This window comes from Suillus fuscotomentosus (genome assembly GCF_016647785.1).
Source record: "Suillus fuscotomentosus strain FC203 chromosome Unknown F5891scaffold_74, whole genome shotgun sequence".
Lineage (NCBI taxonomy): Eukaryota > Fungi > Basidiomycota > Agaricomycetes > Boletales > Suillaceae > Suillus > Suillus fuscotomentosus.
Genome location: NW_024539586.1, coordinates 1 through 24,531, shown reverse-complemented (window position 1 = coordinate 24,531; position 24,531 = coordinate 1). Strand labels below are relative to the sequence as shown.

Sequence of the window (24,531 nt, the reverse complement as noted above, 5' to 3'; positions counted from 1 at the left end):
TACACACATTCATGACTGAGATAGATCTGTAATCGTCTACCTGTCTGCATTCGACCGCGACATCGCAAGGCAGAAAATCCGACAATGCTGTTGTCGTTTTTGTTCAAAACTCGTCCATGCAACAAATTCACAATTGTCGTCCCCAGTCATCCAAAGATTCAGACTACCGCCCATGGGTAGTACGTGTCCTAGCCGTTCCATCGTTTCTTCATCTCTTTTTGGAGTTACCTGTCACTTTCTTGGTGTTTTGTTTTTGCTCAGGACCTTCGTAAGGAGTGCCATTAATACTCCTCCTCTGACGATGGACTCCCCTTTGTCACGGTATCGCGGCAGTGGCATTGAGTCACTCCCTTTCTACTTCAGTATGACTTAATCCTTTACATATAAAAACTGGTCTGTACCTTGCATTTCAGCAGCGAATTGATCCCCACTCACTGGCTCTTCACTCTCGATCTAGTACTCTTTTCCCTCCCGAACTCGCTAAGTTCTCGCTACTGTGACATGACTCGCGGTGGCAGACTTACACTATTGAAATGGGTAGCGCTACCTAGTCTGGGCAGAAGCTATCTATGCCCCAGCCAGGCCGGCCCCAACCGGGTTCATTCACTCATAACTCGATCTATTCTTTTGTTGCTAAGTTCCCGCTACACTTAGTAGTACACCGTCGAATCTGCAGCTTTACATAGATGTGGTGGGAGGAAGTTGGTTGTGCATCATGCCCCAACCCCATCTAGGTACGAGGTTCTCCTTCCATTATAAACGCTTAACGAGGATCTCGTAGATATCAGACGGGGAATACCATAGACTAGGATATCACAAAACCACGACCAAAAGGATGAGGGACAGGATACTCAGGCGGTTCCATGTTGGCAGCCACACTGGCCCGGGTTGCTAGAGTTAAACTTGTTTTGGGGTCGGCACTGCATAACTCGTACCTTGACCGGTTGGAGTTATACGTGATTGCTGTCTATGCTGATATGAATCTGAAGATTTTAGCAGACATTTTCACAAGGGGGCTTAGGGGTTGGACCGCAGTTGTTTCTCGAGCTTCCAGTCACGGTGGATTCTTGTAATCCTCGTGGTACATGTCTCTTCGTTGTATCATATGCCAATTGACTCGGCTGGAGATCAACTCGTTGTGATTGCGTATATCGCTTCGTAGACAGGTTGATCACCAAGGCTCTGATACAAGTTTGTCAAGGCCACTTTGACTGTGTGCTAGCTATAGGAAACCTCGGACGACAACCTATGGTGGATTATTTCCTCACAGACAAGAGTATTCTATGGTACGTATCCTCTTATAAGCTATTTTCCATAATTCAGCTTTCATTAATTACATAGTACGATGCAGTTATGCAGATCTTTGTCGACGCTCGTTATTTGAATTGTTCACAGTATCACGCCATGAAGTCGCCGAGTCAGCGCCATCCCAGCTGTAAGCTCACAATTAGGTCGCGGTAAACACACGCCTATAGTAGAGGCAATCCAAGCCAAATGCCATTCCGTCGTTAATGACCGTCATGGGAATTGTTCACTGTGATTTCTTGAGTGTTTGCTCAACCGATACTTGCTGTGGTCTTTCGAGCTCTGCGGAGTATGGGCGTAGTGAGTGTATTAGTAATACAATATGATGAGCTCGCTGCTTACCTGAGTTCCCATAATCAGCATAAACACTGTCCGCGATAATCAAAGTCACCTGTGATTCCCACGTAAATGCTTTTATTATAGGTGATAGTAGATGGGTCTCGCACCTTTAAGGTCAGGCAAATTCAGCGGATCACCGCCTCCTTCAATATCTCCTGGATAAAGAGGGACTTTACATACCAACCGGACTATAGGACTGGGTGCGTGCTGCCGCCGGCATCTCGGCAAATGACGTGACGTGTTCCCAGCGTCGGCTAATAATATATGAAACGTCGAGCTCGCTGTGCGACGCGACGAGCTCGCATATCTCACGTTCAAGTAATGGGATCGACACCGCGTTTCGACGACACATGCACCAGTGATGATTTTAGTACGTAGGGAATACATTTATGTCCATAAACTAGACTACAGCAATGGAACAGTACTATTACTCATCTTCAAGTCCGTCAGATGACTCAACAACTTCAGAGCTCTTGGGGGCTTGGCGAAGCTGTGGAGCGGTTCTTTTCGCCTTCTTCGACACCCTCTGATTTTCCTGGCCAGCCTGTCCTGCGGTAGCCGGTGCCTTGCGCTTTCGAGGCACTCCAGAGTCCGAACGCTTCTTGCGTGGCTTGCGAACAATTTCGCCAGCTAAACGGCGCGTGTTGAGTTCAGCTGCGTGGGATTTAACTTCTTCTGGCGAGAGAACTGTCCAGTAGCAGATACAACTCTTGAGTGCATCTCGAAGCTTCCGAATGTCGCCAACTGTTCCAATGTTCGAAGGACTAATGAAGTTGACCCCGTGGGGCCATCCTACAAGGCGCACTCCATAAGTTTCGACGATCGCGGTTTCGTAGTTATGGTAGTTCATGGCGATATCCTTTTTACCAGTCACTGCAACTGAAAACAGTGTCAGATGGGGCCAGCACATGCAAAACAACACAATCACTCACATAACCCACGGAAGATCATTTTACGCACTTGCTTTCGCATTGCCTCCAAAGACTCACGCTCGTTAAGATCTGCACGACATTCAATGATGGCCAGGCAAGTATATATAACGTAAAACTTACTCTGATCCTGTGTGCACGCCCATTGTTCATATTGACGCAGAAAATCTGCCATCGGATGCTCGTAAACGTCCTCCCAAAAGTCTTCTGTATTGTCGGTGCCATGCATGGTGCTTTGGATCGTGTCGTTGATGTGACCACGAACGACAAATAATGTCGCATAGATGCCAGTCCGAACACGTAGGTCATCCAGCTAGTATAAGTTTATTTTAGTTGGTTGTAGACGTAAATATTCAAAAAAACGTACCTCTTTCACAAGTCTTTCTGTTGTGGCTACCACATCTCGCGCAGCTGCGGAATTATTCGCACAAACACCAAGTGCCTTCTTGTCGCGATGCTCATTGAGGGCCTCTATGTAAGAGGCCTTTTCTTCTTCCGTCAATTTGTTCATTTGAGGGTCATTTGTGACCATTTCACGGAGCTCAGCCAGCGTGTAATGGGACCCTGCAGGTTTATCTGATTGTCATAAGGTAAGCAGTGATATCGTATTGAGAACATCAAAAGACTTACCGGCGTTTAGTTCCTTTGCCTTCGCATGAATAAGCGCGTTGATCAACCGGGGCTTGCGGGAGTTGTGGTAATTCGTGTGGACGCTGATGATGTCATTGATGTGCTTTGGGGTGACATTGTGAGTTCGGGCGAGCACCTCTATTTTCACCCTCTGCTCGTCGAGGTACTCAGAGATACCATCATGTAAGCTTTTTGTCGCCTCCCTCTTCTGGTCCCTCTTGATTTTCCGGGATGCTTTTTGTGCATCCGTCAGCCGAGGTGGTGGCGTCCGAGGTCGAATAACAGGTCGCGTGGGATTGCGTGCTGCCCAGGTGGATGAATTCCCCTCACGCAGCGGCCCTGCACAGTTGGCACTTTGATTAGGGGTCAAGGCTTCAGACGGGTGGGGTGATGGTGTGCGAGTGGGAGGGTCAGGGAGTGAGGAACGGGCGATGAACCCTGGAAGGAGTGGCAAGTTGGTGGGCGTGTCCTTGGTAAGTGTAGCTAGTTCCTTGCTTGTAAGCGGCATAGTGTAGAGCGCTGGGTCCTCCCAGTTAATCTCATTGAACGAGGGAGCAGTAAAATCACCATTGGAATCAAAGTTTTCCGCTGAAAAAATTTGGTCCATCATAGGCGCAGTGGTGAGGAAGTGTTGGGGTGCAGACGTGCAGTGTTGAGATGTAGATGTGCCTACAATATTTTACGCGATGATGCAAATAAACAAGCCGCGACGCGTCAGGTACATGAGGCAGTGCAGAACATGAAATTGACAAGACATACATTTGTTGCACGCCTCAGGTCCCTGTCTGCTATTCTTCGAGTCGCAATGCCAACTACAGACACAACTAGGAATTCAAAGCTTGTCAGCACTGAGCCCCGCATCAGCAATCCGCTCACAATGACATAGTCACTTGCCTTGCAGAGGTGATATATTCGTCGAGGTATATTCCGAGCTGATCCGAAAAAATTGCTGTAGATTTGTCGAGGTTATTGTTGCTCTGGTTTGTCGGACTCGGAGCGCCACACCAGCGGGTCGTACTAATATACGGGGCATCAAACAGACACCATAGCGTCTTTGAGTTGAGCCTAGGGAGTTCAAAGAGACGCCATAGCATGGCGAGGTTATTGTTGGTCTGGTTTGTTGGACTTGGAGCCCCACACCAGCAAGTCGTAGTATACGGGTCGACAAACAGACACCAGTCAAGAGCGCAAATCTTGGACAACCTGGGACCTACAACATGTCTAAATATAGTAGTTGAGTCGAGGCGCAAAACAGCCGCTGTCTTACTCATACCTTCGAATGACAGATCCTGTCAAAACATATATATTTTTGATTGTCACAAGACAACGACCATCTCACCTTCAATTTTTTTCGCAAATCAATCATGTCGTCAAGACATATATTATCGCTCATCAGTATCTCACCATGGCCAGAGACCGTCTCTTTCTCTTTCAATTTTGCAACATGGTAAGCTCAAACGCTCGCACCTGTGATTTATCTGACATTGGAATTCCAAGGGTCGTCGGGACAAGTCCTGCAGTCCTGCTTTGAGGCAACGCTTAGCTACAGAGCGTTGGCTCGCCAAACCAGGGTAAGCCGGTTGTAGCCACAGAGAATGTTGCTCACCTTACCTTGCAGAATTCGAGACAGCCAAAACGCGAAGGCACGTCTTCGAGTGGCTCGTAACAGGGCGAAAAAATTGCAAATGCAACCTCCCGCAGAGCCAAATCCGCGCATTCCTGGCACTGGATCCCCCCCACTCGATTACGATAACATTTCGCATGATTCCCGGTCAGATTGTGAAGATGATCGGTCTTATGATTTCCCTTACGACGCTGAACAACAATCCGCCGCTGCCATCGCTTCCCCCCCACTCAACGATTTCCCTTACGACGCTGAACAACAACCCGCCGCTGCCATCGCTTCCCCCCCACTCAACGATTTCTCTTACGAGGGCGAACAACAACCCGTCCCTGCCATCGCTTCCCCCCCACTCAACGATTTCTCTTACGACGCTGAAACCTCATTCGACGATTTCTCTTACGAGGGCGATGACTCTGTGCTCACCATGGACAACGACCTTCCTTGTTCTTGTGACGTTCCCACACTGCAAACAATAGAGAACACTGTCAGACAATGGCGGAAAGAGTGGGAATCAGAGAGTGCGTGGAATGAAGCATTCGACGATGAACTTGGGCGTGCTCGCATAGAGGGGGAACATGCCACCACCACATTCCTTGACGAGTGCGCACAACGTATTATAGATGGGAAGGAGCTACTCGAGAGCATCCATGACGTCGTGCGCACACATTGCCCATACTGCAGGGAGCGGCTTAAGTATGATGGTATCTTACTATACGATTTGCTCGTTTGTGTCGTGTCACAAGTCAAATTTTTTGAGGTAAAACTAGATACAGGATGTAACTAGTATTATTTTATCAATGTAGAGCCCCTTCAAGCATCAGAACAGATGAAGTGTGAAGGTAGAATGAACACAGTTCGCTATATGTTCGATATGTGTTCGCTACAGTTCGCTATGGGCTCCATAGGCGCAGTGGTGAGGAAGTGTCGAACCCATATCGAGCCCATAGCGAACTGTAGCGAACACATATCGAACATATAGCGAACATCTGCGTACGGATGCCTGGGATCATCAATAACAGCCTATTACAATATTTTGAATAAGGGAAGCGCTTTTATGGTCAGAACCGGACATGCAGCCTTGAACCGAAGCTGCAAGAAAGTGTTGTAAGTGATGTAGAGCATTTATGACCATGGCGGTTTGCTTGTCATTTGCTTGTCATTTGATTGTCATTGCAAGCGTCACACACAAAACCCTTAGTACATTAGCTCGTAGATATGCCATACATCACACAATTGCCATACATCACACATTGTATTCACCAACCTGCAGGACAGCAGTAGGCATATTGAAAAATGCATTGATTTATTCTACTACAAGTGAGTCAAACTAAGAATATTCAAAATCCAAACTGGCTCATGGTCTCGGACAGATCATCAACCTGTGACCACATTTCATCTGACTCTGCTGACAGTGAGGGTGAAGGAGAGGATGGCCAGAATGGGCCTCCTGGAATGGGGACTGTGCGCACACCGCCTTCATTAAATTTAACAGTGTAGACCTTGAGAGCTTCCTGGAATGATGGGTAACGTTTCTGAACGTTCCCGCTGATGAAATTCGTGCGTTCCGCGACATCAGCCCTGAAGTAGATATCGAATTAGATACCACAAGCCAAAGGGATGACACAACATGTACCAGTGGTAGAAAATGCCCACTTCTTGTCCGACTGTGATGACCCAGAAACCATCAGGTTTGAGACCAGCTCGTGGTGGACAGATCTCCTCTGGCTTTGGAACAAGCGGGACTTTGGAGGCTGTTCGTGTGATTGTTGGTGAATAAATGGTTTGGGACGGGGCGTATGGAGTTGCTGAGATATTGTTAGATGGTCTAGGGGTGCGAGGTTGCAGGGGTGTTTGAGAAGTTGTGGTGGTGGGAGGAGACGGGGATCCAAGGTTTGTTCCGCTGGGAGCACTGGTGTGTGCAGATCGCGCGTGTAAAGATCCTGATAAGGTGATGGACTCGGTAGTGTTGCGAGTCCAGGTGATAGTGTTAAATGGGGAATCTACCAGGAAGCTTTAGTATTTCGATGTTAGAATTAAAACGAAATACATACCTGATAGAGTCATACTGTTGAGCAAATTGTGCAAGTCTTGGATGTGATTGTCCCGGGAGGGAGAGCGAGTAAATGGAGGGCTCGAACGGCGCGACATGATGAGTGTAATGAGGTGTGGGGCGAACAGACACTACACAATAATCAGTCACGTGAATTGAAAAGACAAAATCTTACCAACACAAGACTCGGACGAGGGCTGGAGACAATGGGGACTCATGGACAGCGGCAACGTGTTCGAACGAATATTTCCTTGCGATCCATCCGGTACATCAAGTCCTCGAGGGACAAACACGGCCTGCCTGTTAACTCGGTCTCGAAGGTACTCAAGCATCGGGAGTTGGTCAAGCAGGCCGCAAGTACGAATGAACGCCGGAAAATACGTCTGGAAGGCAAGGCTCAAAGCTAATTTCAATTTCAAACAAAATCGAAACTAACCTTGTATATAGAAATGAGCGCTGATGAACGTCGAGCTCTGGAAGCGTTGAAAGACGACCAAAACGCAGAGGATGTGTGGCAGGATGAATCGGAACAAATGGACTTTGGTGATGTCTTGAACGGCTCCGAACTATTGCCCATCAGCCACACTGGTGGCGAGTTTGCTGATCTTGCGACAAGTATTTTGGGAGACTTCTGGGATATGTAAGTAATGCTAGTACTTACCAGAGAGTAAAGCATTGACGCACCTGTTTAAATGGCAGGAAGGATCGAGCTCGTGGCCGACGCCGTATTGATAATCGTACACGCCGTGACCGCGTTCTACGTAGGAACCAGGCTTTTGCTTCGCAGTTGCTTGCCATGACTGATGCGTACCTTACCTGGAGCTTGGAAAAATCCAAGGCAGACTTTAGCGGCTTTTTTGACCGGCTGCAAAGTGAAGACACTCACCTGCCAGAGAGTAAGCCTACTGGACAATGGACAATCAATGTCATTGACGTATTCTGTGAGTGTTTACTTCGATTTCAATTGCTTACCATTGTGTATGTATATATATACTCGTGTGACGGCATTGATGTACTTCTCTATAGACGCTGACAAAGTTACTGTTAAGATACTATCTTCCGACCGCACCGTTGCCTCTGCCCTCGTCTGTCAAGGCGTGATGCCTTGCTCGCCTATATCGCCTACTGTGGGCATTACTACAGAAGCCCTGGATCTTTATCGTGTAATGCACCTTAGGAGTCCCCACTTGTCCATTCAGGCCTTCGTCAAATCAATGAGCGACTTGCGTGGGGTGTGTGCTTCTTTTATTTGTTCTAGGCTGATCTCTGATCACACATAGGTGGGATTTCACAGATACCTTTCTCGTCAATTTTCCATCGCATTCGACTTATACCTCGACGTTCGACGCGCGGTTGCAGCCATGGTAGCCGAGTCGCTTCAGCGGGACTCACCCGACTGGCGACTCAAACACGCCTGCCCCGCGTGTACATATGTGCTAACGGACGAAGCAAAATTAAAGTTCAGCTTGCTATATGCCATGGACGGGAATGACTCCCTGAAAAGAGTCCTTCGAAGAACGTTTGATACGGACGACTCTCTCGGCTCATCGTGTGAACTCCCGACGGGACAGCAGCTCAGGACTGACCGCTATCTATCTCGTACCTTCGTTGACCAGTTTGCATCGGACTCTAGTGCTGCAGGCGACGGGGAGAATTCGTGCGAAGGGCGTTGGAAGAATATGGATGACGCGAAAACAAAGAAAGCATGGGGGATTTACGATGAAACAGGCATCTTTTTGGCCGTGTGCCGCCATGGGTTCTCTCTGCTAATTGCAGACATGGTACAGAGTGGGGAACTGTGAGTTTTATTTAGTTTTTAGCTCGTTCGTCAACTGATTGTTGCTCGGCAGTGCAAAATATCCTTTGGCCGTGGTCTCGAAGTTGCTGAACGTATTTGGAACTAATCTAGGAGGCGGGTATGACATCGGCTGTCAGTTCAAGACTACTCTCGACAGAAGCTCCCTCGGACCCCTCACACGTTCGAAGCATCACACCTGCCTTGTTGGGGCCTTCCATGGACATGCCCACAGGCGTTTGTGCCAACTTTTCTCACTCACAACGTATACCAAAGGTCTGGGACTGGAAGATCTGGAGACGTGCGAACGGACTTTCTCGAAATCGAATTCCTTGGCCTCCGCACTACGTTACGCGAGTATTTTCCATCGCCAACAAGCCATCGATTCTTTTTTCGAACACAACGACGACTTCGAAGTCTACGCTAATCTATGTGAGCTACATTTTGACACGTGATATTTATTTGCTAATAATCACTCATTCAATTAGCCGATTTTTTGTACAACAACTACAAGCAAGCTCTAGATATCCTCGATGATGGTAATGCAGCGCTACCGAAACTCATGCAAGATCTCAAGGTAGTTGATGTGAGTACTTTCGAGCGCTGGTTGGAAGATGAAAAGGCCTATCTTGTTGGTCTAACGCGCGAGCCTGAAGAAGAAACACTCCAGATGGAGTACTGGCAGAGGCTCGTTAATCTTGCAGCGAGCAGGTGAGTTGTGATACGTATCTCATGATCACTGATTGACACATTTTGCGCAGTGATGCGCTTGGTGCTGCGATGGCAGCAGTTGAATTACCTTCTGAAGATTCATATGAGACACAGGTCAAACGCACTCGCAACGCTGAGGGTGCACGGCGTCACGCACTGGAAGACTATGAGAGGAATCTCAAGATAGTGCAAGCGCTGGAGGGCAAGCTAGAAATCACGGAGCGGTGGGTTCCCAGAGATGTAGAGTGGCAGAACGCAGGGAGGCTAGTGGCTAACAGGAAGTACCAACGGGCACTAGACCGTCTTGAGGGTCTCATCGTCGCTCGGATATTCGAACTGTCGAAAATGAACAGAGCAGGGACAGGTAAGTCTCTATACTATACATGGAGTTGCGACTACTGATTGTATTCAGGCTATAAACTACGCAAACACATCGCCAAGGCATTACAGGCTCGCTCCGTTGCTATCAGGTCAGCCCTCAACACGTACAACACTATTGCTAGGACACTGTCCCCTCCCCGCTTAACACTGAAATGGGAAGAAGTTGTCAACTACGCCTTTCTTGCCAACTTCGACCTCCTTCGTGACACGCGTGTAGACATCTCCGAGCGCCCTTGGTCATCTCCTGCCGCTCGTAGCGCAATGGATCTCCACTTCAAAATATGTCGGGCGCGTGAGGAGATTGAACGCCTCAATATTGAGGTCCAACGCCTGGTGACCTATATACGCGATGAAGAGAAGTATCTACGGGAATGTGAGGACCAGTTGAAGGATACCAACCCAGCCCTCGCACATCAAATCGCTATTCACCGAAACACTCGAGGACGCTTCAAGTCACGACATCTCAACCGGCTTCACGACATATCGAAGCTTCCGGGATTCAGTGGGACACTAGCTCCTGGTATAAGCGCTTATACATGTCCTGGGGAGAGCGCGAGCATACCTAATGCACAGATTCCTGCTCGCATGCTTGTTGAACCCTCGCCTGTTGATCACGCTGCATCTGCCTTAGACCTAGATACCCAGGATGATCTGGATGATGATGAGGAGGAGGAGGAGGAGGTAGTAGAGCAGGCATCGAGGAGTTTACAAGATGTCCTGCTCATTGCTGATGACTTTTCACGCCTTGGGATTCATAGCGATGCTGAAGAAGAGTAGTGGAGTCATTTGCACATTATACATGTATTCCCTACGTACTACAATCATTACTGGTACATATGTCGTCAAAACGCGGTGTCGATCCCATTACTTGAACGTGAGATATGCGAGCTCGTCGCGTCGCACAGCGAGCTCGACGTTTCATATATTATTAGCCGACGCTGGGAACACGTCACGTCATTTGCCGAGATGCCGGCGGCAGCACGCACCCAGTCCTATAGTCCGGTTGGTATGTAAAGTCCCTCTTTATCCAGGAGATATTGAAGGAGGCAGTGATCCGCTGAATTTGCCTGACCTTAAAGGTGCGAGACCCATCTACTATCACCTATAATAAAAGCATTTACGTGGGAATCACAGGTGATCAAAGTGTGTGCTTTGATTATCACTGCCTTTTGGCGTAACGGTTAAGGGACGACAGTCTTAATTACTTACAGCCATCAATCGTTGACCATTGAAGATAGCATCGGGTCAAACGCTACTCGGGAGCGAGCGCTCCAACATTCTTTCACTTATCCATCAGAGAACTGGTGGACAGATTAGAATGATATAGATAGCAATATATAGTGCACAATCACAAGCACCAGCAAAATTCTGCTATCGATCGTCACATGGTCATATTTGACTTTAAATAGGAATGGGGAGTTGCTGATTTTCTTACACAGTTTTGCGATCCGGGAAAGACACTCACACTGTGCGACCTCAGACTCAGCAACAAGGTGGAGCAACAACTAATGGTCAACCTAGAGGCATTAACAGCCGCCACGTCGAAGTAAAGTTCGTCTTTTTGAAGCCAAGAGGAAAAGACGCGCTCTTCCAGCGAACGACGACTGTCCACCAAATGGGTAAGACTAAACTGATGTCGGGCAAAGCTAATGGTTGAGCCAGATGAATCATCAACGCAACTTCAAGCAGACATGTTCTTGACTTCAAAGTCAAGAGGAAAAGACGCGATCTTCCAGCGAATAATGACTATCCACCGAGTGAGCAAAACTGCATTGATGTTCGGCGAAGCTAATAGTCGAGCTGAATGAATCATAACCACAACGTCGGGAAGTAACGTTTGCGACCTCAAAGCTGAGGGTCAAATGCAGCATCTTCCGAAGATCGACGATGTGTTCAACAAGCGAGCGAGAACAAATATCTATATCCTTCTCAATTTTGATGCTCTATGTTTTAGATATCGACGCCTTACCTTATGTGACACAATAACCGAGCTAAGACTCAAAGTCAGTATCTTTCAGGAGCACTAAGACGCGTTACCCTTGGCGGGAGACATACATGTGCGTCCTCCGTTGAATCTCGATACATTTCTCTGACAAACCAAATTTTCATCACTTTTATGTCAATTTTCCATGTAAGAGTAAAAGCCCATATCTTCCCAACTACGAGGATATATTTCACCCGAATGCGTGACACGAAAAAAATTTCGTACCTCGACTTGGAACGTATCTTTTGGATATGTCTAATGTTTGTCAGTCATGCATCAATTTGGAATCCGTGTGAAGATGCTATACCTTTGCGCAGCGGCTGGGTTACGTTCAACAACTGGGCGACAATCAATTTGTGTCGTGGGCTCGAACCTCGAGGCGACTTTCTTTGGGTAGCTAATGGCTAGCAGTGGTATGTCACTTACGACTGCATCCAAAGAAGTTAGACTGTGTACGGACAATGTGTTATTGTAGCAATGTACCTCGACCTCGAATTCGGCAGCCGGGACACATGTTCGTCAACTATTTATCGACTGGGAACCCATGCGAACAAGCCTTACCTACCTACAACAGTCGGGATCCGTTCGCCAGGTCACCGAGAGATTGTTTATATCTTGCTTTGAGTTTACACACAAGCTTCTGTGTTTATTCAAAGACTGGCAAATGTCTTCTGCTTTGGATACTGTGGGCATAATGTATAACTGTCTTTCAATCACGTCGATCTCGCAAGTCCATACTTTCTGTCTCGTGATCACCATGATCGTGCTGTATTTCCTCACTGCAACAGACCTTTTTAAGCGTGCGGATGCATAAACTGGAGCTTGATTTATGTGATTAGCACGATGGCCAGATAATACAGAGTTAACCATGGTCGCTCCGTATTTCCTCCATGAAACTTACAAAAAACTCAGTGAGCGAAGTCAAGTCGTCTTACAATCACGTTGATCTTGCATGTCAATACTGTTTGTCCTGCAATCACCATGATCGCGCTGTATTTCCTCACTGTACTACAGCTTCCCGAGCAGGAGGATGCGTGAACTGGAATTTGATTTGTGCTGTTAGCGCAACAGTTACACATTATAGATATTGCCGTGGTCGCGCGGTATTTCCTCGATAAAACTCGATAGCAATCCAGTGTGCCAGATGCAGCTTGTCTAAACAGGTGGGTGGATGGCCGAACTGTCGCTCGATTGATGTTGTTAGCACGACATCGAAACAATACAGATATCACCATTGTCGCTCCATACTTCCTCTTTGGAACTCACAAACAACCCGGCGGGTGGGTGCACGGACTGTAGCTTAATTGATGCTATTAACGTGACGTCCAGATGATGTAGAGATTCCTATAGTCACGCTTGTTGGCACTTAATGACGACCTAGTGATCCAATGCATAAATGATAGAACTTAGATAGACAAATAACGGATGATTGTTTCATGCATTTCAAACCGAGAAATTATCACGAAGGCAATTCATTAAAAACAAAGTAATACCAACTACAATCGTAAGAGACAGTTTAAGCAATATACTTCTTAGGGTGAATCCAAATCCGCATCATCACGCTGTGCCCTCTGCCTTGTGAGAGCATTAACAGACATGTTGGCCTTTACCGTGTTGCTAATGTCATCACGGTGACTTCTTCCGAAAACCTTCCTACACGGCAGAATTCAGTTGAGGGCCGTTGAGAATGTACACGACCCACCTGGTCCACCACTCGAGGAGCTTATCGGCCCTGAGACGCGCTCCTCGACCGGGGGGCTTTTCGAAAAAATCGACAATTGTTCGCCAGAATTGCACGTAGTCGAAGTCTCCATCAACAGACCGCCAAGAGGTAATAGAAGAAAGTGCAAATCGCACCTGCCAGTGTGCACTTATCAGTCGTCATCGCTCTCGGGCTTTCCAAGCGTTACTTACTTGGCATACTATATACGCAATCGAGCGAGGTGTAACTTTTGTCATTTTAATAATATGCGCCACGTGTTTCTTGACCTTGAGGCCGGAGGAAGACCTCCTAGCGCGCCTGTTGTTCTCAATGATATCTGCGCCATCACCGTCGCCTTCTACGTGCTTTGCCGAGGAAGGCGATGTGAACACCGCTTTGTAACTCTGAATAAGCTGGTGAGATTAACATTGAGATAGGCGGCTGGTGCAGCAGACCTGAAGAAGGATTTTGCTCTTGAAAAGGCCCTCTTCCAGATCGTCAGGGTTGGCGGTATACCCCTCATACAGGTAGGCCGGGAAGGAAAGATCTGTCACGATGTAACCTTCTGAGCGGTCTCGTATTCCTGCCCTTACCCTACCAAATGGTGAGTGTTTTTTCTGAGAATTTTGAGTGTACTACTTACACCGGGTCTTTCCAATCAAGCTCAGCTGGGCAGAGCAGCATGCCGCACGCATAATTTGTGAATCCACGAGAATGCTTGTCATCGGAGTCGACCGGGGGATCTGGCTTGAATTCGCGATTTACCCAATCGGAAACGAGAGCCTTAAGTTTCGAAGTGTCGTCACCTCGAGCACTGTCAGCCCCCTGCCGAAGCTTGTTAAATGGTTAGCACGGTCGAGACGATCGAAATGGCGAATACCAACTATTTTCAATAGCTGTGCATAGTCGTCATACTCCATCTCTGAACCCTCCTTATGGAACCAAGGTAATGTACTTGTGAGTGCGTGATACCCTATCTGCAGCCTATCTTGGCTATATAAACAAGCTGAACAGTTAGCTCTTACAGACAGACTTGAAGGGCGAAAAACAAACTGACTCGAGAGTATTTTCCTGGTCGCCGTCCGAATCGTCATATCTTCGGTCATTTTCTGTGACGAGGTCCTCGACGTTGTCGAATAGAGCGACAACGCGCCTGATGGCCCTTCCTTGAGCCATGTAATAGTTGGCTTGCCTGACGATCAGACTGTGAGAAAAGCCTGCGATTCATTTACTTGGCAGCATACCTTTCTTTCACCGTGCGCGTCGACTCGAGAGTCAGCAGTTTCTCCTCCAGCTGCGCAATTCTCCGTCTTTGTCGGGCCTCCACAGATGGTGCCATGGTTTTGGACTGTTGGGAGAAATCGACCTGTTCCTCATCGTTACCCTCCGAGTCGACGTGTGGTATAGAGGTGTCCTCAACGTGCGACATGGAGACGGAGTAGAGAAGAGCGTTGACCGACAGTAGAGGGAAGAGGGAAGAGGGAAGAGGGAAGGAACAATGAATAATACTAACTATTTGGCACCTTATATGCTGGTGACGACCAGCCGCGGCGCCAATAGGGCAACAGGCGCCTACCTATCTTGGGTTGGCCAGGGATGAAGTCTCGCTTGAATAGATACCTAGTTAGGAAACCATTAACGTTATAAAAACTTTGAATATTATGACGCGTTTACCCTGGCCTCGGACTCGGTCGTCGCGAATGGTGGGTGACACATCAGCTTCTCGCAAATGAGTCTCCGTCTGAGTCTGTGGATGCGGCTGCTGCTGTCTCTTGTTGAGGCCAACAAGTAAGTCACGGTCCTCCAGTTCGGGATGCAAGAGGCGCAGACCCTTGCAATAGTATCGCGTGGGCCGAGTGACCTTGAAATCCGTATCGAAGAGGAAGACGTCCCAAATTGCAATCTAAATCATGTTTATTTATTAGTAGCAGGATTGTCAGTGAAATGGCACTTGGCGTGCCGCCTCTCCTGGATTCTCCACATCTCCATCAAAAGGGCATAGACCAGATGACAGACTACCGTGACATCCCAGGTGAACTACAAGCGCCAAGGCGTGACTGACTGGCAAAAATCAAAATCCAAAGCTTACCGGTGTTCCCGAGATACTACGCACGATGCTCGGATCGAGCGCGTCAACATCACAACTCAGGTGATCAAGGCGTCCCATGGTTTTATCGATCTACAAGGCCGGAGCTTGGGATGAATCATGTCGTGTCCGACTTGTGAGTACATGTGAGTCGTCGAGCACAAACTTTCCCACAGTCGGGCCTGGGAAGCGACCCGGGCCAGAACGTCCTCCTCCAACAGGTGCTGGAATTTTCCTGGCAGGAGTAGTTAATTTTATCATTGGATGGCTAACGGGTGAGTAGCTCACCATCCGATCTCTATGGGATTCAAGCCTTCGACTGATTCGCCGTTCTTCGCATCGTGAGAGCAGCTCGTTGGATATCGTTTGTATCAGAATTGGTTGTATTGCGGCGGTAATGATTCATCATCATCATTATGGTACTAGCCCTGACTGTCCACCATCCGAGTCGCAGGCACGGGTGATGATCAGCCTTTAGCTTCGGTTTGTACGAACTTCGGAACTTCATCTGCCATGAAACTGATTTTTTTCATGTTATCAAAGTTCATCGGCCCTCCTCAAGCCCATAGTGCAACAAGTTTACCAAAAGTAACTACTCGCTTTCAATTACTGCAAGTATTTTTTGTTGTTGCTCCTCGCCATGCTTGATTATGTCAAGAACCGTCTGCCAGTCAGTGCCTGTTTTCTCCCGACAGATGCGCTTGGCAGCTGGAGCAGTACGATCCGGACTCGGAGATGGCCGCACTAACACTTTCTCCTTCTCAGTGCAATGATTTGGATCGATGCTGTCGATCTTCCTCTTGGGATGAGTACTACAGGCTACCTTGGCGCAAGAAACTTCAAGTTGAGCTCGTAGTATGACTTCACAACTTTCTGCTGAGCCAGCTTCCTGATCTTGTCAGCACAACGAAACCCACGCCTTTTGGAATACACCTACTACTGTCTTCCGAGCCGGACTCAGCGGAGTCGTGATGGCGGCAGATAGTCCCTGATTTTCCTTCTCTCTCAAACTTGAATGATTCGGAGCAATAACAATCTCCTGCGACTGAGACATGTAATACGTGAGCATTATGTTGTTTCAAATGAAGGAACCGTAGCCACTTACTACTACTTCTTGATACCTGGCAGGCTTCAGAGGTTCCCGTGTAGGGTTAAGCGTCGCAGCACCTCCAGATTCCAAGCAACACCCCCATCCGTTCGAGCCAGCACAAGTACCACTAGTAGGACCAAATACTACGGATGTCGTAGAAAATTCAGACACGAGTTGGCGACTGGGTTCGAATTGAACACTTGTATCCCAATTGACCCGAGTGGTTACAGCCGCTAGATTGCCGTGACTGGCAGGACGGCCACGATCATATCCAAACATAAGGCTACCGTCCATGTCAGGCTAGCCTGAGTAGTAAGTTGTTGGGAAATTGGCTTGAGGTCAACCTGTGAGTTCTTATAGTTCGGTCTATCTCTGGTGACGTACAATCACCAGAGCCATGACAGCATCAATAGTAGGGTCGTGGGCCCGACATAGGCTATGTGCATATGTGCAACCAGGCTCACTGACAGGTGCCTATAGGGCTGTGCTTCATGGCGTAGTAGCAAGATCCTTTTGGCAAAGATCCAAACCACTCCTTTTTAGAAAACATAAATTAGTTCCCTTTTTTGGTATGTGCTGAGTTCTCCGATCATATCACGAAGTTCTTCGGGACACCTTATCCTTATCCTCCGAAATAAGTTTGCTTCATTTCCTCTCCGGGCAACTAGCTGACGAGCAGGCAGCATATCATCCTGCACAGTGCTGTGAGTTGGTCAGTGAAATGCGAAGAATCCAAGAATCAAGTCCGATCAGCGAATATTACTTTCAAACTCCGAAGACTTATTTACCAATCGCTTACACCCTGAAATACCCAAAGCCCCACCTTTGAACAATCATGTTGCACTTAAACTTGGCTCTGTCTCATAGTGATGAACCTGAACCTAAGGTTTCATCCGGCCGCAACCGTAGCATGAGTGAAGTCTCAGAACTTCACGTTCCACAGATTGCATCCCTTCAACAAGTTGAACACCCTCAGCTTGGGGATATTTCTCCCAGTCGCGCTCCCAGCCCATATTCAAGCTCTCCTCCAAGCTCTCCTCCAAGCTTTAGCTCGTCCGCCGTGCCAGAATCAGGTATTCATCGCCCATTGTATGTCAATGGTGGATAAACTCAAATATAAAATTGACAGCGGCTACTAGTAGCTCTAATAATATCTCAGACGCAGAGGATGATAACTTCCCTTGGACGCCTCATTCTAAGCAATCCGGCGGTCCCTTACCACATGCTGTCAATCCATGCGAGTCTGCTCGGGCTGGAGTTGGGTCGCCGACTCCAAATCGTTTGGCTGAGATTGACAGCACCCACGCTTTCTATCCTCATCCCATGATCACCTCCTTCGAAGACCAGCATTATTTTGACAGATTTTTAGGCAGACCTGTCAATGACGGGCATTCATTGGAAGATATTAGCCAGAAGGTATGTTATATTCTCAACAAAATACCACAGCTCTCAAGATAGATGTCATTACAGGTTCAGGATATCTATTTTAGCCATATAGAACGGCTTAGCGCGCACTCTGTCCGCTGTGCTGTTCATTATAAAGAAGCGGTTCGTGAACGCAAACGCATGCGTTGGTACACCGCACGCTGGGAGGTTGCGGAGGTCCAGAGGCTACACACCCTTGTTCGTTCCTTGTGCGACGAATCGGAGACAGAATTCATAATGGCGGACCGAGAATCGCGGTGGTTGCTGGACGTCCTTGTCAAACGACAGACATCACCTACTTTGGCCATGCATGCCCAATATGCCAGTGCAACCTGTGACAATGACAAGAAATCTCTTCATTTGGCTGATGCTGAACTCGCCCTTCTCGCCAGTCGTTCTCAGTCTATCGAACTGTAACGAATTATTAGTACATATGGGTTTACCTGACAAATATCCTTAATCATCGTATTTCCAGACACTATCACCCTTGCTACGAATTATGTTGTATTCCCACGTGAATCATGGTGGATACACCGGTTGCTTGTTTTTGGATGCTAGTATGTATAACTACGCTCCGGCTCCACCTCACTAGTTAGTTCGAAATAGCGTTGGTAGGACTATTGATGTATCTGTCTTTGAAGAAATATAAGCTTTTGGTGGAGTCCCTTGCGGTAGCCTGAGCTAGCAAGGAAACATCATGATAGTTATGGTTATTCACGTGCCCTCTATGCGGCTGCAACGCATTTCTCTGCAAATTCGACGTGTGACGCTTACCAAGCATGAACATTGAACGCTACTAGTTTGTAACTACTGTGAGTCCAAGACAAATGTGTTAGTTGCAACTTCCTTTCAGGATTGCTAGCTCGAAATCGGCATGCGTTTTTCTGAAACGCTCAGTTGGATCTGTCTTTTCTTGTTTATTCTGATGGTTTCATGCGATGCTCCGGGTTGCTCTTGGGCCAGGCCAACAGACAACCGAGGACTCAGTCAACATCGATTACACTGCCGATTCTATAAGAGAGACAGCAGTCTTGCGAGTAGGAAGAGACGTGATCGCGCAAAGGACGCAGTTCGTTCAAGTTTGGTTCCAAATCCTTCGTCGAGCACCTCAGTGAGTGACCTCCTGCTTCGACATGAGGATAGAACCTCTAGCTATCCTAGTACTGAAATCAACGTTAGAGAATTTCAGCCATCCGATATGTGAGGGACCGTCCGAGTCTAAAACCAATTGCTCCCCACAAACTACACGGGCCAATGTCTATGGCTTGTGGATTACACGGCAAAGACTCGGGCAGTCTTACGGTCTCGCAAAACGGTGGCAACTACGACTTAGAAAGGCAAGAAATTGATCAAATTGATGTTGAGATGGGAAGCGATTCTGGGACCGTAATGGACGCCTTTGATTCAGGTTCGTGTCTCCTTGGGCAACTTTCAAGGGGTCCATCCTCTGACAAATCTGTCGAACCTTTCAGAGGGAACCGCATTCCCAATGAGACGAATCCCGAGACCTCTCGATGATATCGAACCCTCGCACAGTGATCTTAACTACTCCGATAGTGCTGGAATCCAAACGGCCTCACTGCCCGCCCAATCCAGGATTCGACGGGTTCTCTTAACACTAAGAGATACCCTCCAGACCACCTTCAACTCTTTTGGACTTTGTCGGCTATACCCTCGCCGTCCTTCCTTTGAGCCGGACCAATTTATTCCATCCGCCTTACTTGCAAAAACCTCCCCAATACCTACCCAACTTGAAGAAGCCGATTCACCAGCGAAGGTTTTTGCGCCACCTTACCCATTTCCAAACATGACTACCTATCGCCTTATGTCCTGGATGCATTCCGGTAGCAATGTGGTATCTGAAACTAAAGTCGCGCACCTTGTTAGGGATGTAATGATGGCAGAAGATTTCGACCGCAAGCACCTTGAGAACTTCTCGGTGAAGCGGAGCTTGCGAAAGCTGGATAGGGACGAGAGCGGAAAAGGGGTTATTTTTCCAGATGATTGGATTCAGACCAGTGTCGGCATTAACATTCCGACGAGAGCAAGGGAAGATGGCCCTCAGCCTTATACGGTTCCCGGGTTTCATTACCGCCCTCTCGTTGAAGTCATACGTGCTGCGTTCTCCGACGTCCAAGCAAGGGCATTCCATCTCTTGCCCTTCCAACGATTGTGGAAAGATCCCTTAGACGGCCATCAAGAGCGGATCTACGATGAACTCTACACCTCCGATGCCTGGCTGGAAGCTCAGGATAGTGTCCAGAGGCTGCCAAAGGAACCAGGGTGTTCACTGGAGCGTGTCATTGCAGGTTTGATGTTTTTTTCCGATGCTACTCACTTGGCAAATTTCGGGACTGCAAAGGCCTGGCCCCTTTACATGTATTTCGGGAACTTGACGAAATACGCAAGATCAGCGCCCCAATCTGGAGCATGCCACCTGGTAGGATTCTTACCTTCAGTAAGTCCTCTTGAACTCTGCATGCTGGTCCACCGCCTTTGACAGTGTCAGGTCCCTGACAGCATCAAAGATATTATCAGCAATCTGCCTCGCATATCAAAAACTGGTATGACATCTCTTCTTACCCACTGCCGCAGAGACTTGTTCCATTCCTGTTGGGAAATCCTGCTAGATGAAGACTTTCTTGCTGCATATCGCCACGGTATAGTTTTGAAATGTCCCGACGGAGTGATGCGAAGGGTCTTCCCCCGAATCTTCACATATTCCGCCGACTATCCTGAAAAGTAGGGTTCTTCCACGACATTTTTAAAACGCTGACTCGCTCATTGATTTACAGAGTTTTAATCGCGACTATGAAGGATATGGGTCTATGTCCATGCCCTCGCTGTGTCACACCAAAAAGTATGTTTGGCTTTCTCGGGCTCGCAAGAGACATGAACAGTCGCATCAACAACCTCCGAGCATACGTGACCGCGAACGTCGTCAAAGCTCGCGATTTCATTTACACATGGGGAAATACTGTAGATGGTGTGAAGGTACAAAACACGCTTGGAGAGGGATCATGGGTACCTGTTCTGGTAGGTGAAATCTACCTTATCATTTTATGATCGCCTCACACCATCTACTCACAGAATCAATTTGTTACAAAGCTCGGACCTTTCGGCCTCGACACATTCCGCATGCTTGTCATCGACATCATGCACGAATGCGAGTTGGGTACCTGGAAGGCGCTCTTCACCCATCTTATTAGGCTTCTCTATGCCCTTCCTCGAGGTAGTGAGCTTGTCGCAGCCCTGGACGGCAGGTACGAGGAATGTGTAAAGAGCAGTGTCATATGCTGAAAGGTCGTCGACTCTCAAATTTGTTGTAGGTTTCGACAAGTGCCGACTTTCGGTAACGGCGTGATTCGCAAATTTTCTAACAATACTTCTGAGATGAAAAGATTAGCAGCCCATGACTTTGAAGATATCTTACAGGTATTTTCCGGCTGCTGTTGTCTGTACTCGACCTGCTGACTACTCTCCATCGCTAGTGTGCAATTCCGGTCTTCGAAGGGCTTTTCCCCACCGACCATGATGTGGCCATACAATCTCTACTGTATCGATTTTCGCAGTGGCATGCTCTTGCCAAACTTCGGATTCACTCGGAGTCCACGGTTGAGTTTCTCGAAGAAACGTTCAAGAAAGTATCTCAGAATTTGCGCAAGTTCCGAGACTACACCTGCGCTGCTTTCAACACTGTCGAATTACCCAAGGAGAAAGCAGCCCGCTACCAGTAGGATGGCTCAACAATCTGAAACGAACGGTACCTTTCCAGGATCAAACGGGGCGAAGACAAAGAGGTTTAATTTGGGTACGTATAAATTTCATGCGATGGGAGACTATGCGAGAACCATCAGGTTCTTCGGTACTACTGATTCTTTCAGCACTCAAATCGTGCGTCTTTTTTTAAGTCCATACTAGTATGCAGCTCATATTAAGTTAAACCAGGGCGAGCTTGCTCACAGAGCCCTGAAGGCCTTTTATCCACTGACCAGTAAGAAAGACACTCCAGCTCAGTTGGCCAAGCACGAGCGTCGGCGCCGTGTACTACGGCGGGTGGCCGAAGTGGCCTCCTCTGGCAGCCAACCAGGAGCCAATGCCCCCCCATCGACATTATCTGAAACGCATCACAGTATTGCGGCCACTCGGAACAACCCGCTCGATTTGTTTGCATTTCTTCGAGAACACAACGGCGACCCTGCCATTAAGGTAGAAGTCCATTTCTGAGACACCTTACCTCTTACTCACAGCGGCTGTCAGAACTTTCTACCGAGACTGAAGGATCATATTCTCTACAGGTTGAAGGGGTTAGACGTTAGCCTTTGTGACCACACGTTTACAGACGAGGAACGCAACTCCATCATAATCCCAAACAACACTATCTACTCTGTCCAGACCATGCAGATACATTATACTACCTACGACTTCAGGCGAGAATACGACACCATCAGCCCTAGAACCTACAGCGACGTTATGGTACTTTCAGGAGAGACGGAGCCAACCCATCCGTACTGGTATGCCCGTGTATTGGGCATATACCATATTGAGGTATTGTTCAACCAAGGCGGCCAACTCACGAAGCGACACATCGAATTTCTCTGGGTTAGGTGGCTAGCGGTTGTGCAAGGCCATAAATCAGGCATAAAATACGCCCGTCTACCCAAGATCGCGTTTGTAGAGGAGTCGGACCTAGATGCCTTTGGGTTCCTTGATCCAGGGCAGGTAATCCGAGGCGCACATCTGATTCCAACGTTTGCCTCTGGACGAGGTGTCAGCTCACTTCGATATGGGAAATCATTGGCACGCCCTTGCGGGCGGCTGGATGACTGGGAACAGTTTTATGTCGGGATGTAAGTACAAATATACCTTCTGGTAGCGTTTGAATTCTCAAGTTTGAGACAGATTCGTAGATCGGGATATGTTCATGCGTTACACCGACCTTGGTGTTGGACATTCTGCGATGCTGCGGAGGATTACTCGAGACTGTCTGGGCTCTCAGGCTGCGTTGGCGGCACAGGCCAATGGCACGGGCGATGTAATCACCACTGACTGAGGATGCGGACTATGAGGAGACAGGGGATGGCGAGGATGGCGAGGGATGCGACGATGGGCAGGAGGACAGCGATGTCGAAGATTCTGACTCGGAAGAGTTGGATGAGCTTAGCGATGGGGAACTGGATGATGACGATGACGATCATATATCTTTTTGAAGCCCCTCGAGTCCCTCCAAATCCTTTAGTCACTATTAGTACTACGTCCAAGGATCGTTGTTTTTCTTTTTCTTTTATCAGCAAAAATGGCATGCCTTACAGGCGCCATGTCAGGCATCGCAATCCGACTTATAACCGCTTAGCGCTCAATATCGTCACTCGCCCATGTAGGATTGCATGCGAAAACAATCAATCCAATTAATATTTCTTGTCTTACACTACTGAAAGACAAGTCCTGTCCATGCTACACCTCTGCACAAGCTGAATCATCCATACTCCGCCTCGTTAATTTCGACTCCAGAGTCTGACCTTGACACATCCAAGGACAGAGACGATGTCCATCTCACTGGCACCAATTCTCAATGTAAATTTGCAGACGATAGTTGGGCTAATACTAATGATTTGACCATCAGTGACTCTGAGCGCACGGGAGGTGCTGCAGGCCCCATCAGGCGGAGGACGTCGCGTTACAGTTCCTCACCTTTCCCTCTCAAACGAACGGGCTCGTTGAACATTCATGGTAACTTGTCGAAGCACCTTCAACGCGCATCTCTCCGCGTTGTCAGGCCACGCCTTGTACAATTCAATTCGCATACCGGATGAAGACTTCGACGATGGCGAGTATTCTCCCACACAAGATAACAAGGAACCTCTCGAAGAACAATGGAACGAACGACAACTGTTCTTTACCAGAAAGCTGACTCCCTTACGAGGGCGTATTCTCGATTTCTTAGAGTCCTCCAGCATGTTTCGTCTTCGCCTCTATGGCTTCCTTTCTCATCCGTATGCCTCTTCTGCTAGGTTTCTCCCGCTCGACAATATTAATCATCCTTGCAGATGGACCGAACCTCTGATACTTTGTTTAATAATTCTTACTGCCTGTGTATTGATATCTCAAGCGTCTCACTCGGTCCTTCTTCCCTCGGATCAGTCTATGCCGACCTCACTTAGGAGTCTCTTTTTTGCTTGGGAGGATTATGTTCTTTTTGGGTTGTTCACCCTATACACGTAGGTCTCAAACTGGTCACCATCCCCTCAGCCTAATCCCTCCTGTTAGGTCTGAAGCAATTGCGCCAATATGCGTTTCTGGATTTCTGCTGGATCCTGAAGTTCCGATATTAGTTTTCTTTGTAAGTTCAACATCATCAATAACGTCGACTTCGAGGTAAGGTCCTTCCTCATCCGGTTCCTTGTCACGCGGCCTCTCCTCAAGGCCCTTCTATGGTCGTTTATCGTAGCCTTTCAAACTTTCCGAGGCTACCCCTTGCGT

At 48.0% G+C, this 24,531-nt stretch overlaps 8 protein-coding genes across 8 annotated transcripts; 4 read left to right on the top strand and 4 right to left on the bottom strand.

The window, feature by feature from the left end:
- Window positions 1-1,853: 1,853 nt before the first annotated feature.
- Window positions 1,854-3,711, bottom strand: F5891DRAFT_1151914 (uncharacterized protein; the record flags this gene model as incomplete). The annotated part of the gene is made up of 5 exons (XM_041365158.1): window positions 1,854-2,523; window positions 2,577-2,645; window positions 2,697-2,886; window positions 2,941-3,149; window positions 3,204-3,711. 5 exons carry the CDS (start codon window positions 3,709-3,711, stop codon window positions 2,072-2,074), a joined length of 1,428 nt encoding a protein of 475 aa, XP_041220379.1. The 3' UTR covers window positions 1,854-2,071.
- An 897-nt stretch (window positions 3,712-4,608) lies between these two features.
- On the top strand, window positions 4,609-5,611 carry F5891DRAFT_1194787 (uncharacterized protein; the record flags this gene model as incomplete). The annotated part of the gene is made up of 3 exons (XM_041368004.1): window positions 4,609-4,650; window positions 4,701-4,774; window positions 4,822-5,611. 3 exons carry the CDS (start codon window positions 4,609-4,611, stop codon window positions 5,609-5,611), a joined length of 906 nt encoding a protein of 301 aa, XP_041220378.1.
- Window positions 5,612-6,164: 553 nt separating this feature from the next.
- On the bottom strand, window positions 6,165-6,528 carry F5891DRAFT_960867 (uncharacterized protein; the record flags this gene model as incomplete). Its single annotated transcript, XM_041375776.1, has 2 exons — window positions 6,165-6,405; window positions 6,455-6,528. Coding segments are annotated over 2 exons (315 nt in total), but the record flags the coding sequence as incomplete, so codon positions are not given.
- A 1,359-nt stretch (window positions 6,529-7,887) lies between these two features.
- Window positions 7,888-10,541, top strand: F5891DRAFT_961008 (uncharacterized protein; the record flags this gene model as incomplete). The annotated part of the gene is made up of 6 exons (XM_041375786.1): window positions 7,888-8,109; window positions 8,158-8,675; window positions 8,728-9,104; window positions 9,161-9,383; window positions 9,434-9,747; window positions 9,796-10,541. 6 exons carry the CDS (start codon window positions 7,888-7,890, stop codon window positions 10,539-10,541), a joined length of 2,400 nt encoding a protein of 799 aa, XP_041220376.1.
- A 2,739-nt stretch (window positions 10,542-13,280) lies between these two features.
- On the bottom strand, window positions 13,281-14,879 carry F5891DRAFT_1194784 (uncharacterized protein; the record flags this gene model as incomplete). Its single annotated transcript, XM_041368003.1, has 8 exons — window positions 13,281-13,401; window positions 13,451-13,605; window positions 13,663-13,854; window positions 13,906-14,044; window positions 14,094-14,284; window positions 14,335-14,443; window positions 14,508-14,642; window positions 14,695-14,879. 8 exons carry the CDS (start codon window positions 14,877-14,879, stop codon window positions 13,281-13,283), a joined length of 1,227 nt encoding a protein of 408 aa, XP_041220375.1.
- A 1,249-nt stretch (window positions 14,880-16,128) lies between these two features.
- F5891DRAFT_1194783 (uncharacterized protein) lies at window positions 16,129-16,920 on the bottom strand (the record flags this gene model as incomplete). Its single annotated transcript, XM_041368002.1, has 3 exons — window positions 16,129-16,425; window positions 16,474-16,581; window positions 16,642-16,920. The coding sequence occupies 3 exons, from the start codon at window positions 16,918-16,920 to the stop codon at window positions 16,129-16,131; spliced, it is 684 nt and encodes a 227-aa protein (XP_041220374.1).
- Window positions 16,921-17,461: 541 nt separating this feature from the next.
- Window positions 17,462-18,468, top strand: F5891DRAFT_1194782 (uncharacterized protein; the record flags this gene model as incomplete). The annotated part of the gene is made up of 3 exons (XM_041368001.1): window positions 17,462-17,715; window positions 17,769-18,042; window positions 18,097-18,468. 3 exons carry the CDS (start codon window positions 17,462-17,464, stop codon window positions 18,466-18,468), a joined length of 900 nt encoding a protein of 299 aa, XP_041220373.1.
- Window positions 18,469-23,865: 5,397 nt separating this feature from the next.
- F5891DRAFT_701616 (uncharacterized protein) lies at window positions 23,866-24,485 on the top strand. Its single transcript, XM_041372862.1, has 3 exons — window positions 23,866-24,004; window positions 24,063-24,269; window positions 24,319-24,485. The coding sequence occupies exons 1-3, from the start codon at window positions 23,925-23,927 to the stop codon at window positions 24,428-24,430; spliced, it is 399 nt and encodes a 132-aa protein (XP_041220372.1). The 5' UTR covers window positions 23,866-23,924; the 3' UTR covers window positions 24,431-24,485.
- Window positions 24,486-24,531: the final 46 nt, after the last annotated feature.

What these genes read in the sequence shown, in the direction of transcription:
- F5891DRAFT_701616 (XM_041372862.1), top strand. Translation starts at nt 23,925, where the DNA reads ATGGAACGAACGACAACTGTTCTTTACCAGAAAGCTGACTCCCTTACG. An exon ending in CGATTTCTTAGAGTCCTCCA is followed by an intron (nt 24,005 to 24,062) that starts GCATGTTTCGTC and finishes CTCTTCTGCTAG; the next exon opens with GTTTCTCCCGCTCGACAATA. An exon ending in GGGTTGTTCACCCTATACAC is followed by an intron (nt 24,270 to 24,318) that starts GTAGGTCTCAAA and finishes CCCTCCTGTTAG; the next exon opens with GTCTGAAGCAATTGCGCCAA.